The sequence below is a fragment of the Mauremys reevesii genome, linkage group 5 (assembly GCF_016161935.1).
Source record: "Mauremys reevesii isolate NIE-2019 linkage group 5, ASM1616193v1, whole genome shotgun sequence".
Lineage (NCBI taxonomy): Eukaryota > Metazoa > Chordata > Testudines > Geoemydidae > Mauremys > Mauremys reevesii.
The window spans coordinates 87,026,957-87,044,144 of NC_052627.1; the positions used below are offsets into that span (position 1 = coordinate 87,026,957).

The window sequence follows — 17,188 nt, forward strand, 5'->3', positions numbered from 1 at the left end:
TTTGACAGGCAGGGCTGATCCAAAGTCCATTCAAGTCAATGGAAAGCCTCCCATTGACTTCAATGGGTTTTGGATCTGGCTCTTAATGCACAGAGGCCAGGCTAGATAAAGCACAGCAATAAGCTTATAAAGGCAGCATGCTGTACTCCTCATCAAGGCAGGGAGAGGAGCAGTTTTTAACAATTACACCTGAGAACCCTACATCCTCCACCTATTTAAACACCCTAGAACACAGGAACTAGAGCCTGTCACCTGCAGTAGTCTGTTGTGCCCCAATCTGTGCTTGCACTCCAGAGCCCCACTTTCCAAAAATGGAAGTGAATCTTTAGTCTCTGCAGCCGCACTCACATCCTTACCAACATTGCCAATCCCAGGTGTTCAAAAATCATGGGGCAGCCCTCCAGAATCACAAGCTTGGCAAGATTAACAAATATAATAAACATTGTCTTCTTTATTTTGTCTGGTTATTTTAGGCTTTGGAGTACCCTGGGACCGTATTTTCAAGATTTTCTCCACACCTATGAAAACTAAAAAAAACCTTACTTTTTTGTGAAGTGGAAGCTGAGATTCTCATCTAATTAGATGATGCCAGAGGCTAGCGTTTCAATAAAAATATCAAATACCTCAAGAATCCCAATAAAATTGAGATAACTGGCAGTACAGCTACTCTATGCTTATCTGAGAGAGAATTTTAGGAAGACAGACATTACTATAATATGTGTTTTGTCTTTTTTATTTCTTTATGTTCATTTCCTTGTTTTGTACAGATACATATATAATTTTATGACTGAAAAGGTATAGAATAGTTCATTGGTAATTAAAGAATTTCTCTTAATATACACAATAATGTACATGAAAGCATTTTTGTTTCAATTTTTGATATAGGAATATTACATTTTAAATTATCTATTTAACTGTGGTATTAAATCACTTTTGGATATTTAGCATTAAACATTCATATTTTTCTTCAGCTCTTTGACTCTAGTGAGTTCTTTCTACTCTCAATTAACCAGCACCTAATACATTCCACAAGGTCCCTACACATCATGCAGGTTGAAGCACTCATTCTAGGCAGCATGTTAAGGAACAATAATAGTTTGTTTAATATTTCATAGACCAGTTGGTTATAAATTCAGTTCGCATCTGAACAGCTTCTTTGCACAATCATAAATAGCTTCATGATTTCTTTAAAGCCTTCATATGATATCAAAAGCAAAGGTGAATCTGAGGACAGCCTGCATCCTGAATGAAGGTCCAGTGCTCTTTATGGCAAAATTTCCATTTATGGCCCGATCCAAAGCCCACTGAAGTCAACAGAAACAGGATTAGGCCCTATTTGTTGCATAGCTCAGTTTTAGAAATCTTCTGTTACTCCTGTAGCACTGAATTGGCACTTGTGGTAACAGCTCTGTGTAAGGCCTGGGGCCAGGATGACTGGAAAGATATGTTCTACTACTAGGTTGGTTGAATTAAAGTATATATTGAAATGAACTTTCCAGGGACCTTTGTTTATTTCAAAATCTAATCTGAAACAAAAAGGCAAAATCCAGAGTTAATATTCCACTTCATAAAGCTAGTGTCATTGTCAAGTTAAAAATAACTTACTATTAAAACAAGCACTCTGTCACTATAGCCTAAATGTACAATATCTCTCCAGATACATAACATGGAACCTTGTTTACAATGAATTAAACATTTCATGGTTATTGATACTTCCTGTTTCTTAAACATTCCATGTACCATTCATAAATTCTAATTACTACTGTGCAGCAATAACAAATATATTACAAAGCACAGAAAAACTTTTATTTTTTCTCAGATATCTGATGTATTTAGTGTGGAAAAAAAGAACAAGAGCATTGTCTGTATTCACACACACACACACACACACACACACAATATTTGTTGAAAAAAATTAAAGGATCTCGTCATATTTAAAAAAAAAATTATCCAATAGCCCTCTGTGCAGGGACATCCAATCCTTCTACAACTGGCAATTTGGGCCTGATCCCAGGAAGTACTGTGTACTGTTGGCTGCTATTAACTTGAAAAGGACTTTCTAGTCCTCAAGGATCTCTCAGGATCAGGACTTAGTTAGGCTTTGCCATCGAATAAAACATCAATTTAAAGCAGTCTGGGGATGCTGCGTGTGTCTTGTTTTCTATTAAATCCATCAATGTCTCATCTTCTATTAAATCCATCAATGTCTCATCTCCTGCATTTTTCTCAGACATACTAAAAACTGGCTTTGACTAATGCCCCACACTGCTATCAGGGCACCATCGTTTTTTGTAGTAAGGTTTAATCTGGAACGGAATGGCTATGCTTGATCTAAATTAGAGCATATGATCTTTCCAAAGGACTACTTCAGCCTCTGGCAGCAAGAGTATTTTGCCCAAGCCAAAGATTGGCAATTAACCCTACCATTCTTGTTGGTCCCATGGTAAGGAAGCAGGCACAATTCCAGATCAGTTGTTTTATTCTCAATAGTTCTGACATACCAGGACAGTCTCTCCACTGCCAGCCAAATAGAGGAGACACTGAGAAAGATACCTTGGAGAATATCACATTTCAAAGACTCCTATTAGAGGTCTATAATAGGGACACTTCACCCCCATCATCTAATGTCCCACAAACCTGTCAGACACTGTCCAGTAAGTGGCAACATCATGTGGATTTATTTATATTCCCATCAACACCACCAGTACAGTCACATAATGTTTCTTGCCTTTTCCCATAGGACCAGGGAAGACTAGCAAGACCTCAGCGTGTACTAGCTAACCCAAATCCTCCACCGCCCCCTTCCTTCTTGTAAACTATCAGCTGATGGCTAATTGATTCATCAGCCCTCCCAGCCCGCTCAGCTAATTAGCTGCATAATTCCAATCAGCCTTCTCCAAGGGAACTGATTGGTGCCTAAGTGATCAGAGTGCTGGAAGCTAGCAGGTGAGTCAGCACTCTATCACAAGGTCTGAGTGACTCTGTTATTTTTATCACATTTTATCTAGCCATTAGCTTAGATCTATGTGTTTCAATAGAATTCCATGTTGGTATATTGAGAAAACATGTGCTGTTGCTAATTGACTAGAGGATGAAAAGATGTTCATTCCCCTCCCTTTCTCTTTTTCTGCTCTTACTCATAGCAAATCTAAAATGAATACATAAGATTCTCAGAGCAGGGACCATGCCTTTTCTTTGCTTCCTAAAGAACCTAGCACACAGTAAGCCAGTCATCCTCCTTGCAGTTAACACAATCAAATTACATTTTTCTCTCCAGAAGAGGGCACTCTATCACCATACCAGCACTCTACATCACAGCATTCACTAAACTGAAGGTGCTTCAGCAAAAAGAGTTTAGAACACTATGTACAATGTTACAGGGCAAGAGGGAATCTCTTAGAATTGTTCAAAATCCAAAGCACTAATAGTAAAATTTACAGTCTCTTTTCTTCTGACATATTTTCCATGTCAGGTTGGCGATCTAATTACTCTGAAGTCTTGTACTTCTAACTTTTCATGTCATATTATTGAGATTCTTCCCTTATAAATTATTTCCATATTATGGCTTTCAGAGAGACAAGGCGATAAAAAAGTAAACTGGCGTGGATTGCTAAATTGCAGGTAGATCAAACAAGACTGATATACCTGGGATCAAACCCACAATGAATTATCTAGGCTTTTTGAAAGGAAGAATGTAGCATGCCCCTTGTACAGATCTGTGTAGAAAGGAACATAAGGTGAAGTGTTTGGGGTGGAGAATGGGAACCAATAGTCTAACAAGCACCCTCTGAATCATCACCAGCCTTGTGATGGATCAGAGTTCTAGTGATCCTGATTTTCTACTGTCTTGCATTTTAAGTAATCATTTATTGCTGTGCAAAGTGGATGAAGTATGCTACTAAATGAGAATGGCAGTTTGTTGCATTCTCATTGGACAGGTAAAAAAGGCAAAGGAGAGTTGGGCCCTTAGATTGCTCTGAACATCTTTGAAGAGCATCGCCATCTCTCAACACAATGGCAGGTATACTTTAATTGACTGAGCATCAAACTGAGTTGGTGGTACAAGAGAAGGCACAAGATTGGAAGAGAGCCAATGGCTATGGGCTGAGGAAAGGACAGAGATAGAGTGACTGGGAGCGTATAGATAATCATATTAGCTTGAGAGACAGATTCATGAGAAAGAACTAATGTGTCTAGCTACCTTAGTGGAGAATAGGAAAAAGGTAGATAGGGACAAAAATGCTAAACTTGTGGTTACTATGAACAAGATCAGAGATAGCATGAAGGAGTGGAGCTGTCCACACTCATGTATTTCTAAGATTCATGTTGAATTTTTTGGAAAGGTAACAGCAGAAATGGTTCTGCCATTTTCTAGAACATGGCTTGGGGAAAATATGTTGTTTTGTCCACATTAAAAATTCTTAAAACCAGTTCATTGAGAAGCTGTAGCACCTCAGTACTCTGGAGAAAGTACTTGACATTTGCCAAGGCATCATCCTGATGGTAAGGATGTGCCTTTTGTTGTCCCCTGAAAATCCACTCAAATTTAACCAGGTTATACATTTCTGAGAATGACAGCTTGTACTTACTGGGTAGAGGTTAGTAATAATCTGGCAGTTGTATTTTCTGAAGATTCCATCTGCACTGTGTATGCTCCATCCCCACATAGGACCTGAATGTAATTGAGACTGAGCCTGCTCCATTCTCCCAGCGTGACTGAGCATGCTTCCTTCCAGGGATGCAGGGGCTGATTGATTGGGGTTTGGCATACACAAGCCTGATTAATGGGGATGGGTGTACATAAAAATCTTTTCTGTCAGGAGCTACACTTTTCAGTCTGATTTTTATCCCACATATGGTGCCAAGCATTATACATCTTGCATTTAGCAGGAGAAAAAAAAAATATATATATATATATAATGGCAATATCCTATCTCCTAGAACTGGAAGGTCATTGAGTCCAGCCCCCTGGCTCCACTAGCAGGACCAAGTACTGATTTTTTCCCAGATTCCTAAGTGGTCCCCCCTCAAGGGCTGAATTCACAACCTGGGTTTAGTAGGCCAGTGCTCAAACCACTGAGCTATCTCGCCTCTCTAGACTTTTGTTTATGAAAATAATGTGAGGAAATGGCCATTAACCCTTAGAAATATGTTCAAATATAGCCCATGCACAAGATTTCAATGTGTTTTAACTATAACGGATGTTTGAAGAGTCAGTGTTATTCTGTTACAGACATTAGGAGAGGCAAATACACAGAGACTGGGTATTAAATTTCTTAAAGGGCCCATTTTTAATTAATTTGAATTCTTAAACTAATTGACAGATTAAATTGTAAATCTCAGAATATTCATTCTGTATTCAGAGAATAAGTGCTGTAATTCTGGGGAGAATATGTAGTATTTTAATATAAAACTATGAGGTTGAAACCATGCTTTATGTGCAAAACTCAACTCAGCCTTAATGATGGAGTTGCTATCAATGTCTCCATAATGATTATAGACAGGGACAAGTCAACAGCTTAGGTCACTCTTACCCGGGGCCATTGTAATGTGAGAAAATAACTCAAACATATTATCCCTCTTCCTCTCCCACAGTAAAATCACCAATTTAACTAAACTGGTTTTTCTATTGATTTAAATTGGTACAAAAGCTGTATGTAGACAAGGAAATGCCTCAGTAATCTTTCTCCTATGCCTCAGAGATCGGTTCTGAAGTGCTGCAGATAAGAGCGTATGGGTGCAAGTATGGCTAAGTTCTAATTAATACTGAGTGATTCTAACAGCAAAGTACTTCTCTGATTTGACAGGCAGTAAGAACTTTCCCAGACACTGTTTCCAGTGGATAACAACATCTTTATTAATGCATCTTAAACTGTGTAATGTTTCCAGTAAATAATATTTCAATGGAGCAAGATTTATTTTCAGCCAAATGATGGTTAATATCTGTAGTTTTAATATGTGGATTAAGAAATTATTATAGTGTAGTATTTAAACACAGCAGATTCAAATTACAATAATGAGTAGCTGCCAGGATTAGTACAGGATAAGCATAACAAGAACTCACAACAGAGATATAAAACTGTATATTTGATCTAACTAGTAACACTGAAACATCCAAGTTGCACTGAAATATAAATATGGGCCTACAAATGCATCACACAAGTAAATCCCTACACTCCAAAGATGACCCATTCAAGTCAATGGAGTACACGTCAGTACAATTCAGAATGGATGTAATTGCAGGATCAGGGCCATGTTTTTTAATCAGAACACAGTCAGATTGTCCATTATCAATCCTGTGCTACTGTAACACACTACATATCTCTTAACTGAGTATCATTTTAAAGTATACACACAAATAACATGAATACTAGCACTTATCACAGATGAACACTTTTACAAAATTTATAGCTTTTCATAACCCATTTGTGCTTTTAAAACGATTGCCCTCTTCAATTTGAAGGTAAATGAATTGTCTTTTGTAGAAAAACAATAGCTTTTGCACGTATAAATATTAACATTTACTCAAAAAAGGCAAAACAATATTTATCAAATATTGTATTTTTGTGTTCCATCAAAAATAAGTTTGTTCAATTGTAATATGTTTTTTATTGCAGGTGTCAGTTTAAATTATACATTTTAAGAGTTAAAATAGCAGCCATTATCAGTCAATTCAGACTGACAACGTTAAATATTAAGTTAAACAGAAGGAAACTGGGCATCTTTCCTCTTTTGATCAAGATATCTCAAAGTACAGTTAAGGACAGGTTGGTGACCTAGGAACCAGTTGAAGTCAATGGGAGCTTTGGGCTTTAATGGAACCAGAATTTTACTTCTAGAACTTTCTCTTACCAAACAGAAGACACAAATCCAGACTTCACTTTTGCCTGTTAAGGGCCAAATCCTGCAGTTCTGACATCACTGAGAGTTTTATCTTGGTAAGCAGTACAGGAACTGTACTTATTTAATGTTAATTATGAGCTTTGCTATGGCATTCACCATGTGTTTGAACACATTAAGCTATGATCCTAAGCAAATAAGCACTGGGATCACATGTGGGTTTTTGGAAATGTCGTGTTTCTCATGATAAGAGAGAATCATAGGGTGAGATTCACAAAGGGACTTGGGTGTTGCAATGCTGAGAGTCAGCATGCCTAACTTTTAGGTGCCTAGAAAATCTCAAGAACATCACTGCAGTCCACAAAGCTTTTAGACAGGTAGGCTCCCTATACAATGCATGGGGAGAGATAGGCACCTAAGAATGCATATAAAAAGCCGGCATGCTAGACAACGGGAGATGCCAACCAGAGTAGGTGTGCTAAGCCTTGCTGCAGGCAGGTGCCTATCTCTGCTAGTGATTAACAAATAGGAATCACTGTCCTGGAGTCAGGTCGCTTATGCACCTAAGGCAAGTCTTTCAGGAATGAGTTTGGAGCCTGCCTCACTCGGTACTAAACAGCAGGAGGAGGAGCTGGTGGTGGTGCCACCTATAACTTTTACCCAGTGGTTAGCACACAGGCCTGGAATGTGGGAGACACCCAGGTTCAATTCCACCCTCTCTTCCAGGGGGGGAGAAAGAATTTAACCAGGTGTGTCCCACCTCTCAGGAGAGTGCACTGACCACAGAGATATGGTATATTCTGAGGTGTGGCTTCCTCTGTCTTTCCTGTTGACGCTGTTCCATTGTGGATAAATAATGAAAAAGTGGTAGGACCTGGAGACTCCCCCTTCTAGGGCGGGTGCCCTGATCACTGGGGTACAGAATCAATCTCAGTCTCTCTCCAGCCCAATGACTGTTCCACTGTGGATAAATACTTAAAAAAATCATTGGGCTAGAGAGAGAGCAAGGGTGAAAATGACAATGAACAGAAACTGTACAATAAGAAAAACCATGGAGGTCAGTCTATTTAGATAAATTTTAGCAAAAGAATATATATAATATATTATTAAACTTTATATCCGGGGCAGTTACATATAAAACATTTACACTTTTACTTCCATCAGGGTCTGTGATTGAACAAGCTAAAAGCTATGAATGTACATATTGTAGAATGGGAAACATTTTAAAAGCATTACAGTAGTTTTGCTCTTGTTAAAACTCCTCTTATACGCAGTATCTCAAGTTCTTTACTGAGTAATTAGTCAGACATCTTAATTACCAAAGTCAAATTATAACACTCAGTTAAACTGCTGCAAATACAGAGGGACAGTCAATGAAGCTAATGGAACTATGCCAATTTACACCAGCTGAGGATGTGGCCTAGAGTAACTTCACTGACCAAATGCAGAATTTGGTCCTAGACCCGCACTGATGACATATGCAAACCGAGCCATCATTATGTCTCAGTCCTGTTCCCACTGATGTCAATTACAGTTTTGGTGCTGAACTCAGTGACTCAAAGTCAGATTCTGATACCCTTACCCCTGCTAAGTAGCACCTTACTCCATAAGTAGTCCCAGCGAAATCAATCAGATTACTTAAGGAGCAAAGTACTGCTCACTGTAACAGTGGGCTAATCTAGTATAATGTGAGTGATTGAACACAACATAAGAACATAAGAAAGGCCGTACCGGGTCAGACCAAAGGTCCATCTAGCCCAGTATCTGTCTACCGACAGTGGCCAATGCCAGGTGCCCCTGAGGGAGTGAACCTAACAGGCAATGATCAGTGATCTCTCTCCTGCCATCCATCTCCATCCTCTGACGAACAGAGGCTAGGGACACCATTCTTACCCATCCTGGCTAATAGCCATTTATGGACTTAGCCACCATGAATTTATCCAGTCCCCTTTTAAACATTGTTATAGTCCTAGCCTTCACAACCTCCTCAGGTAAGGAGTTCCACAAGTTGACTGTGCGCTGCGTGAAGAAGAACTTCCTTTTATTTGTTTTAAACCTGCTGCCTATTAAATAATATTGGATACTGTGCTCAGCAAGAAAATTTACCACAGAGTGTAGGTAGTATTTTACTGAGGGTGTATCTATACTACAAGCACCATAGTGGCAAAGCCACAGTGCTGCAGCTATGCCGCTGTAATGTAGACACTTACTACAGTGACAGAAGAGATTTTTCTATCACTATCGTAAATCCACCCCCTTGAGCTGTGCTAGCTAGGTCCATGGAATAGTTCTTCCACTAGCTGTGTTTACAGTGGGGGTTAGGTCGACTTAACTGCAATTGCACAGGGCATGAAATGTTTCACAACCCTGAGCAATATAGCTAGGTTGACCTAAGTTTTAGATGTAGATCAGACCTAAGAGAGGGAAATCTGCCCAAGACATCAGAGTTATCCTCTAGTCCTTTGAAAAATGGTTCTTAGTTTCCAGCACCTAGAGGCATCAGGGACCTTTTAAATGTCCCATTTAAAATATGGAAGACGTATTTTAAGGATTTTGCTCTTTGATTCATAATGTTTTATTCACATACTTGACTCATATCTTCTACATTTCTTAGGATACCTTTAAGAAAGTATATATTGTCATTAAGTATATAAGCTGATCCAATACTACAGATAAATCTGTCTTTTAAACTAAGCAGAGATGCACTAGAATTATACTAATTTCACATAGTGCTTCCATGTTTATCTCAAAAATATGTACACCTCAAATCCATTTGATTTTCTGTACTCTTTGTAAATAACAGTTATTAAAATTAGTCTCAGTGAACAGTATTTACACATAAGCAAAACTTTTAAAACTTTAGAAAATAAATTAATGTATTTGTGGTAGAGAATACATAAGATTCAGTCTCAACCCGTTAGCTCTGAGGCATAAACTAGATCAGCGGTTCTCAAACTGTGGGTAATGACCCCGTTTTAATGGGGTCGCAAGGGCTGCCTTAGACTTGCTGGGGCCAGGGGCTGAAGCCAAAGCCCGAGCCCCACTGTCTGGGGCCAAAGCCAGAGGGCTTCAGCCTTGATCAGTGGGGCTGAGATTACAGGCCCCCTGCCTGTGGCTGCTGCCCTTGGGCTTTGGCTTCCCTCCCTCCCACCCCATGGCAGTGGGGCTTTGGCCCCCAAACCCAGGGTGGAAGGGATCGGGCGAGCTCAGGCTTCGGTCCGCCCTCCTGGGGTCGTGTAGTAATTTTTGTTGTCAGAAGGTGGTCGTGGTGCAATGAAGTTTGAGAACTCCTGAACTAGATTGTTAAAAAAAACAAACCCAAAATCTTGAACAAATGCAGATGTCCCATTTGCTCCAGAATGCTAAGCACAAAGCACAGAATATTCACGGCTTGATCATGCAAACATTTATGCCTATGAGTAGCCCATCCTGAAGACCACAATTCACCAAAGTATTTAAACATGTGCTTAACTTAAAGCATGTATCCAAATTGGGACTTAGGCACATGTTTAAAGTTAAGCATGTCCTTAAGTTATTTGCTGAAGAAGCATGGACTGCTGAATCAGGACCCTACTGAGTAAAGTTAACACACATGCTTAAGTGTTTGCATTACCAAGCTTTACGTTTACATTGAGCAAATATTTCTCATAAAAGATGCCCTGATCCTTATCTTATAAAAATGTTTTGTTTATTTTTCAATACAAAAGTACATTTAAAAACTGAATCGTTTGCTAAAAGCAATATAAAACTCTTAAAAGCCTGTCTTTGACAAAACATAAGTATTGTTGTTTGCCTTTTACATTCTTATACACAGTATTTATAGATACATACAAAATAAAATCAGAAATGGATGGAACACAACTACATGAGACTCAAATTCCATTTTATATTGCACAATTACAACACCACCACAGAACACCTTCAAGGAGCAGTGTTCAAAGTTTTCAATTTTCAAAGTTTTGTTTTATTTGCTCAGTTTGCAGTTATTTTGCTATTTTCTCTGCAATAATGCACCAGTTTCCATGATCATAGCAAGAACTAATAATATGAAGCTCAGGCACATTCTCTTCCAGTAGACAGCATAGCTCTCCTTCCCGAAAAACATGATAATAACGCATGAAGGCTTTTGTATCCAATATGTCAACAACCTGGTCCTCAACAGCCATTGCTTCATCCAAAATAGAATCAGTGGAGTCAGTTGTTGAAGTTCTTTGAAAGAGTTTGCTAGCGGTAGACTTACCATCTTCATCTCTACTATAAGTACAGTTGTTGTCCCCGTCTTCCACAGGACCACTCAGAAAAGATGTTTCTTCATTCTTGCTCTGAACTACTCCATGGTGTTCTTCATTTAAATCCCTTATTACACCTGAGGCTGTCATCCATTGTGGTTTTTTGACAGATGCATTTTCCATAAACACTTCATCATCATCTAAACTTTGCTCTTTTAACAATGGCCCACAGTGACCTAAGTCTAAACTGCAGTGTCTTGACGGTTGAATGGATATGGTACTGTTTGCCCATCCTCCTACATTCTTCAGAGATTTCACCTTCTCAGTTTTCTTTCTTAAGGTTGAATCATCAAGGGATCTGGAGAAAAACCATGAACGAAAAGATTTCCCTAGAGCACTATAGAATCGATTTTCTTCTTCTTCAGACATTTTCATGCAGCAGGTTTTGGCTAAGCAATGGTCTGTACTGTGGGAAGTTTTTGTATCAAGTTCCTGTTTAAGATTAATTGGGTAGCTGCATTCAGAGCCTACTAGTTGCTGTGGGTGTTTTTTTACAGTATGTTCAAGATCACTCTTATGTCCAAACTGATTTGATTCTGAAAGAAGCCGGGAGCATAAGTCCCTATTCCATGGAACAAATACGTCTTGTTTTTCAAAGCGACGATTTTTTTGTTCCATAGCCCAAACATAAATCATGATCTGACCTCCAGGTATCAACACCCTTGCCATTTCTTTTATTGCTTTGATTCTTCTTTGTTTAGTTGAGAAATGGTGAATCACTGTGAAGGAAGGAAAGGCATTTCAACTTAAATATTGCTACTGTTACATTATTTATTTTTTAAAATAATCTTCAGTTAATTTAGTGCCCACGAAAGATTTCAACTGACATTGCTGGAAACATAAATCCTCCATCTATCCACAGAACAAATACAGCAGAAGGTAATAACAATACAAACCCTCTCCATATTTTCCTAACAATGTGCCTTAACTACACCTAGTCAGAAAACTTTGATAGAATCACTTTCCATCAGAAAATGCAGTTCCATCAAAATAGAAATAATTGGCAAAATCATGTCAATTTTGCAGAAATTTCACTTTGGAGAAAAACTGAAAAAATTCCAACAATGTCAAAATCTCAACATTTTCAAAATAAAACATTTTGATTTTTCATTTTTGAATTAATTTTTGTTTTAAACTTTTTAATATTGTACTATAACATTTTAAATCAAAATCAAAACAAAACTTGTCAATCAATCCAGAACAAGAATTTTTTTCAGAATTTTCCTCTGTGAAGAATTTAGAAATTTTACAGGTTTGTTCCTATTTGAAACAAAGCCAAATTGTGAGGTCTCAAAATCCTTCATGAAATGGAATTTCCATCCTCTGCCCAGATCTCAACTTAATCATGTCCTGAATGGAGCACTTCTAGCCACGAGTGGCTAGTTGAGACTCCCCTGCCCCTTCAACCACTGGATTTCTGATTAATTAAATTAAACTATCTCAAATATGCAAATTGTTTGGAGGATGATAACCAAAGATGACTGAATACTAAACTAATATCACTTCAGAATAATATGTTTTAATTTAGGTACATTTAAAGTATGTCTATCCAAACCTCCAGGTGGATATATAATATATTAATGAAAAATCTGTACAATATATGAACTAAAAACATGTTAACCCCTCTCCATGAACTGAATTGCCCGTTGAGTCTACTCTCCTCTTTTACAGAAGATGCCTGGGAGAACCAACAAGCTTTGCAACATGACCTGAAAGCCACTATTTCCAGGCTTTGGTTGAATAAGGAAAGGAAGTTGAGAGCACATCATTGAGAATGCCTTACCCTAATTTGAACAAGGGCTCTGTTGGCTCAAGAACCTCACCTGTTCACATCTGCTAACATATCACACAGTATAAGAGACAGACTGAGGTAGGCAAAGACCCAGACCACTTGGGGATTTACACATAAAAGCCAACACCTTAAATTTCATCCAGAAATCAGCTGTTCACAGAGTACAGGAGTAATGTGCTTCTTATTGAGTTGCCATATTCTAAACTAGCCACAATTTCTGACTGGTTTTAAGGTGTAGCCCCATGTTAAGCACACTGAAATCATCATATGTGCATCTCACCCCAGTTAGTTGTCTTAATTTGTCAAAAACATGGTTAAGATGTGCAAATGAGTGTGCAACCTTCTTGCCAAGTGCTAATGATAAAACCCTACTGATGTTAATTGGACAACAAGGAGCAGCTGAGGACTCAATATTATACCTAGTAACGAACAGTGAACATGGTCCCTCAATAAGGGGTTCTACTATTCCTCCCCCCAACCTTGTCAGTACTGTCTCACTCTTATATAGATCAAGCCTCAACCAGCTCAGTTTCTTAGACACTGGGATCAGATGAGACAGAGACATAGAGCAAAGTGAATGTCTCATACTGAAGACACTTCAGGCCATACATCTTCACAACACCTCCTGGTAAATGTTATCAAAGGCAACTGACAGAACTGAAAAAATCAGGATGGATATCTGATCTTTGTCTATCACCAGGAACAGATAATCAGCCAACACAATCTGTGCAGTCCCTGTCTGAAAGAGATTCAGGTAATGGGTCAAATTCTCTTCCTGGCTAAAATGGCATCATCCCCTTGGTGGTCACATAGCCATACGTGTTTTGTCAATGGGATTCTGCCAGTGTCAGCCAGAAGAGAATTTGATCCATTACACAAATCTTTTCCAATCTCCAAAAGTGGAAGGAAGAACAATTAGTCTGGAATTAGATGAACATGAGTACACCAAATCTCAGGGCATCTAGGCTTAACATTCATTATTGTTATATGTACAAAAATGTGATTAGCACATTTATTCCTGACAGGATAACAACTGACATAAATATTATATAAGCAGGCAGCTCTTTGAGATAGATTTGCTATCAGTGGGATTATGCCAGGGTAGCAGAGAGTTGAATCTGGCCTACTGTCTTATAAGTAGGAAAGTGAAAGCAAAGAGGTAAATCCTGTTAGCATGTTAGTCAGTCTCTTGTCCTCTACGCTTCTGAGCATACTGAAGCATGTATTTTTTTGTGGCAATGCATTTTACTCACCGCATATGGAGTAATTTCTTGGTGGTAATGTAGGGTATGTCTACACTGCAATTAAACACCTGCGGCTGGCCCATTTCAGCTGACTTGGGCTCACAGGGTCCCAGAGCCTGGGCTCCAGTCTGAGTCAGAACATCTACGCTGCAATTAAACAGCCCTTTAGCCTGAGTGCTGTGAGCCTGAATAAACTGACTTGGGTCAGCCATGGGTGTATAATTACAGTGTAGACATATCCACAGAGTGATCAACTTGGGTGTCCCAGTTCCTGGAGTCTGGTCTGAGCCTCTAGGGGTCTTCCCAAAGGGCTACAACTAAGATGGCTACCAAAGCCCTCTGATACCATTCCCAGAATGCTTTGAGTCAGGGTTGGTACAGAAGGAACTAAAAAACCCTGCTGGAGCCAAGTATGGAGGCATGGGGTAATCTGGACAAGCAGTCCAGAGGACCAACGACACATCAGGACTGCATAGTCCCGAGCAAGTTAATGGGGGAAAGGGAAGCCTGCCCCCAAAAAAGAGAGGGCATTTTGATTTTGGATGGGAAGCTAAGGGAGAGACAGCACAGCTTATGGAGTTCCTGCTAAATTTTCTCTTCCTCCAAACACAGTTTTTGTACTGTTCTGAGACGCTAGCTGCATGGATCAGGTAGCTCTAGCATTGCAGTGCCCAGCATATAGGTAGATAGATGGGAGAGGTAGAGAGGGAGAGAGAGAGAGCTCTGAAGCTGGCATCAGCTACCAAAAGCCAGCCAAGACCCAAGGACAATTCCAAACCAGGGAACCACTGAGCCCTAGTGAAGTCAGGAGAGGGCTCTGCCACAATTAGGGATGAAGAACAAGTAAAGTGATTTTTGTTTAAGCTGGGCAACACACACTACAGCACCTGCACACCCCATCTGAGGACTCACAACCTAAACCATACCATCCACCTCAGGTAAGCATTAGGGAGGAGTTTGTGAGCATTAGGAGATGAGGAATTGGCTAATTTATAAATGCTGGTTAATTATTAGTTAACCTTAATCACGTTCTTCCTCAGATCCTATTTTCCTCTTCCCAATAAAGTTCTCTCCTTTGTTATGCTGTTATTTAGGGGTATTATTACTTTTGCTGGGGTTTGTTTTAGTTACTTTATTGTCCCCTGTGTTCTGGGCTTTACCCTTCTTGTCAGCTTGTAGTATCATCATGGATTTCTCAAGGGGCAGCACCCTTTTTCTCAAGCATGGGGAGAAATCACTCTGAGTGGAGACACCAGGCATCAAGAAAAGAACCCAAGACCCAGCCAGCAAAAGGAAGGGAAAAAGCCACTCCCAATATTAGTGATATCAAGCACCTGGGAGAGAAGAGGAAGGAAGCTTAAGACAAACTTTGGAGGAGAGGGCTACAGTTTTTTTTTTTCCATATTTCAATATTTTGATATAAGAACCTGTCAGCTGCTGTGTGGTGGTAATATGGCACACTATAATACCATTGTAGGTTAGTACTAAAAACACTGTAAAATAAATCCAGGGAAGAATATTGTTAAAAATATCATCCAAAATGTCTTCCCTCATCTGTTCCTCTTATATTTATACATACAAGAGGACATGGGTAATATATTCAAAAAGGAAACTCAACAGGACTTAGGCATCTAAGTTCCTTAGGTGGTTTTGAACTTTTACCCCATGTCTGCTCCAGAAACAATGCATATTCTTAACACACTTGTTAAGGTGAGTTATAGATTTGACATGTTGTTGGTCAAGGTAGACCCGGGGAGTCCGGGAAAGAGTTTGCCTTGACTAGCTACATGTTTTAAAATTACAACTTGACTTGCTTACACTAGGATTTTAACACACATTAGTTAACACACATTAAAAACAAACCTTTTTTCCTAGTATGTACAAGGCCACAAAAATAAATGGTGCTTCCCTAGTCAATGTCATTGTTATGAAATTAAACTGAATACATTTTCGTTCTCAAGTTTCCTATCATGAAACTCCATTTTATAAGATTTAAAAGATAGCTGCATGGTTTAAAAATAACCATGACAATGAGATGTAAGAACCAACTGAAAAAACTATCCAAAATATTTCATGTTTATTTTGGAACTGAACAAACATTCTAGTGTATTCTCTTACCTCCGATGGAGATGATTGCATTGAAGCACTGATCCCTAAGGGGAAGATTAAGGTTGTCACATACTGAGACTTCACAGCCTTTCTTCCTTGCAATATTTATCAAAGGTTCGCAGTAATCACAGCCCAGATTAAACACCTGACTGTTGATATTGAGATACTTTCCAGTCCCACATCCTACAAAACAATAAGCTTTATTACACAGGAAGCAACCTATTATGCAATTCCTTCACTCCACCTCTCATCCCTCATGGAAAAGTGAAAACACTTTGTGCCAAACTAGTCTTGTAAATCTTTTAATTTTAAAACTATCCTAGAAAATGCAATGATCCTCCTTCATTCCCACTGAAATAATTTTGTCTCTGTAAAATTATATATTCACATCATCAGACATAGAACGGTATTTATAACAGCAACATGAAAGCTTTGTAAATTCATGGCACAGTGGTACAGATCATCAATAAATCATGAACAAAATTAAAGGCCAAAATTCTCCTCTTCAATCCACAATGTATATATTTATTCAGGATACAAAGTTTCTTCTGATGTCAATGGAAATACTGCACATGCAACTACACCCTAAAAACTAGACCGTGCAATGGATTTCTCTTTGGATGGGCTGGGTAGGTAGAGGAGAAAGGAATCCTCCCCCAACAACCCATGGACTACTCTGCAGAGCAGCTGCTACTGCACACATCCCTAATGCAGCCCCTTCATGAGGAGTGAGGGAGCAAACAGGAGGATCAATGAAGCAGTGGCTCCTTCAGCCCTGTCCCTGATCTCCACCCTGTAGCCATTGTTGAGTAAGCTCCATGTCATATGTGCCACCCTCCAGGAACCTAGGAATATTGCCCTGCATGTTGTGCAACAGTTCTACTGCCAGTGAGATCTCTGTGGTTGCAGAGGAG

General features: G+C 39.1%; 1 protein-coding gene across 5 annotated transcripts in view; it reads right to left on the minus strand.

The window, feature by feature from the left end:
* Positions 1–876: 876 nt before the first annotated feature.
* The window catches only part of TRMT9B (tRNA methyltransferase 9B (putative)), a 55,343-nt gene continuing 39,031 nt past the window's right edge, over positions 877–17,188 (minus strand). For 3 of the 5 annotated variants that reach the window (XM_039539471.1, XM_039539472.1, XM_039539474.1), the window contains 2 exons: positions 16,284–16,457; positions 10,443–11,848 (listed from right to left, as the gene is read on the minus strand). In XM_039539471.1, the coding sequence (XP_039395405.1) occupies positions 10,824–11,848; positions 16,284–16,457 (1,199 nt within the window). In that variant the 3' untranslated portion in view covers positions 10,443–10,823. Of the gene's footprint in view, positions 1,527–10,442; positions 11,849–16,283; positions 16,458–17,188 lie in introns of those variants that run through there. The other 2 variants (XM_039539473.1, XM_039539475.1) reach the window with 2 other exon arrangements.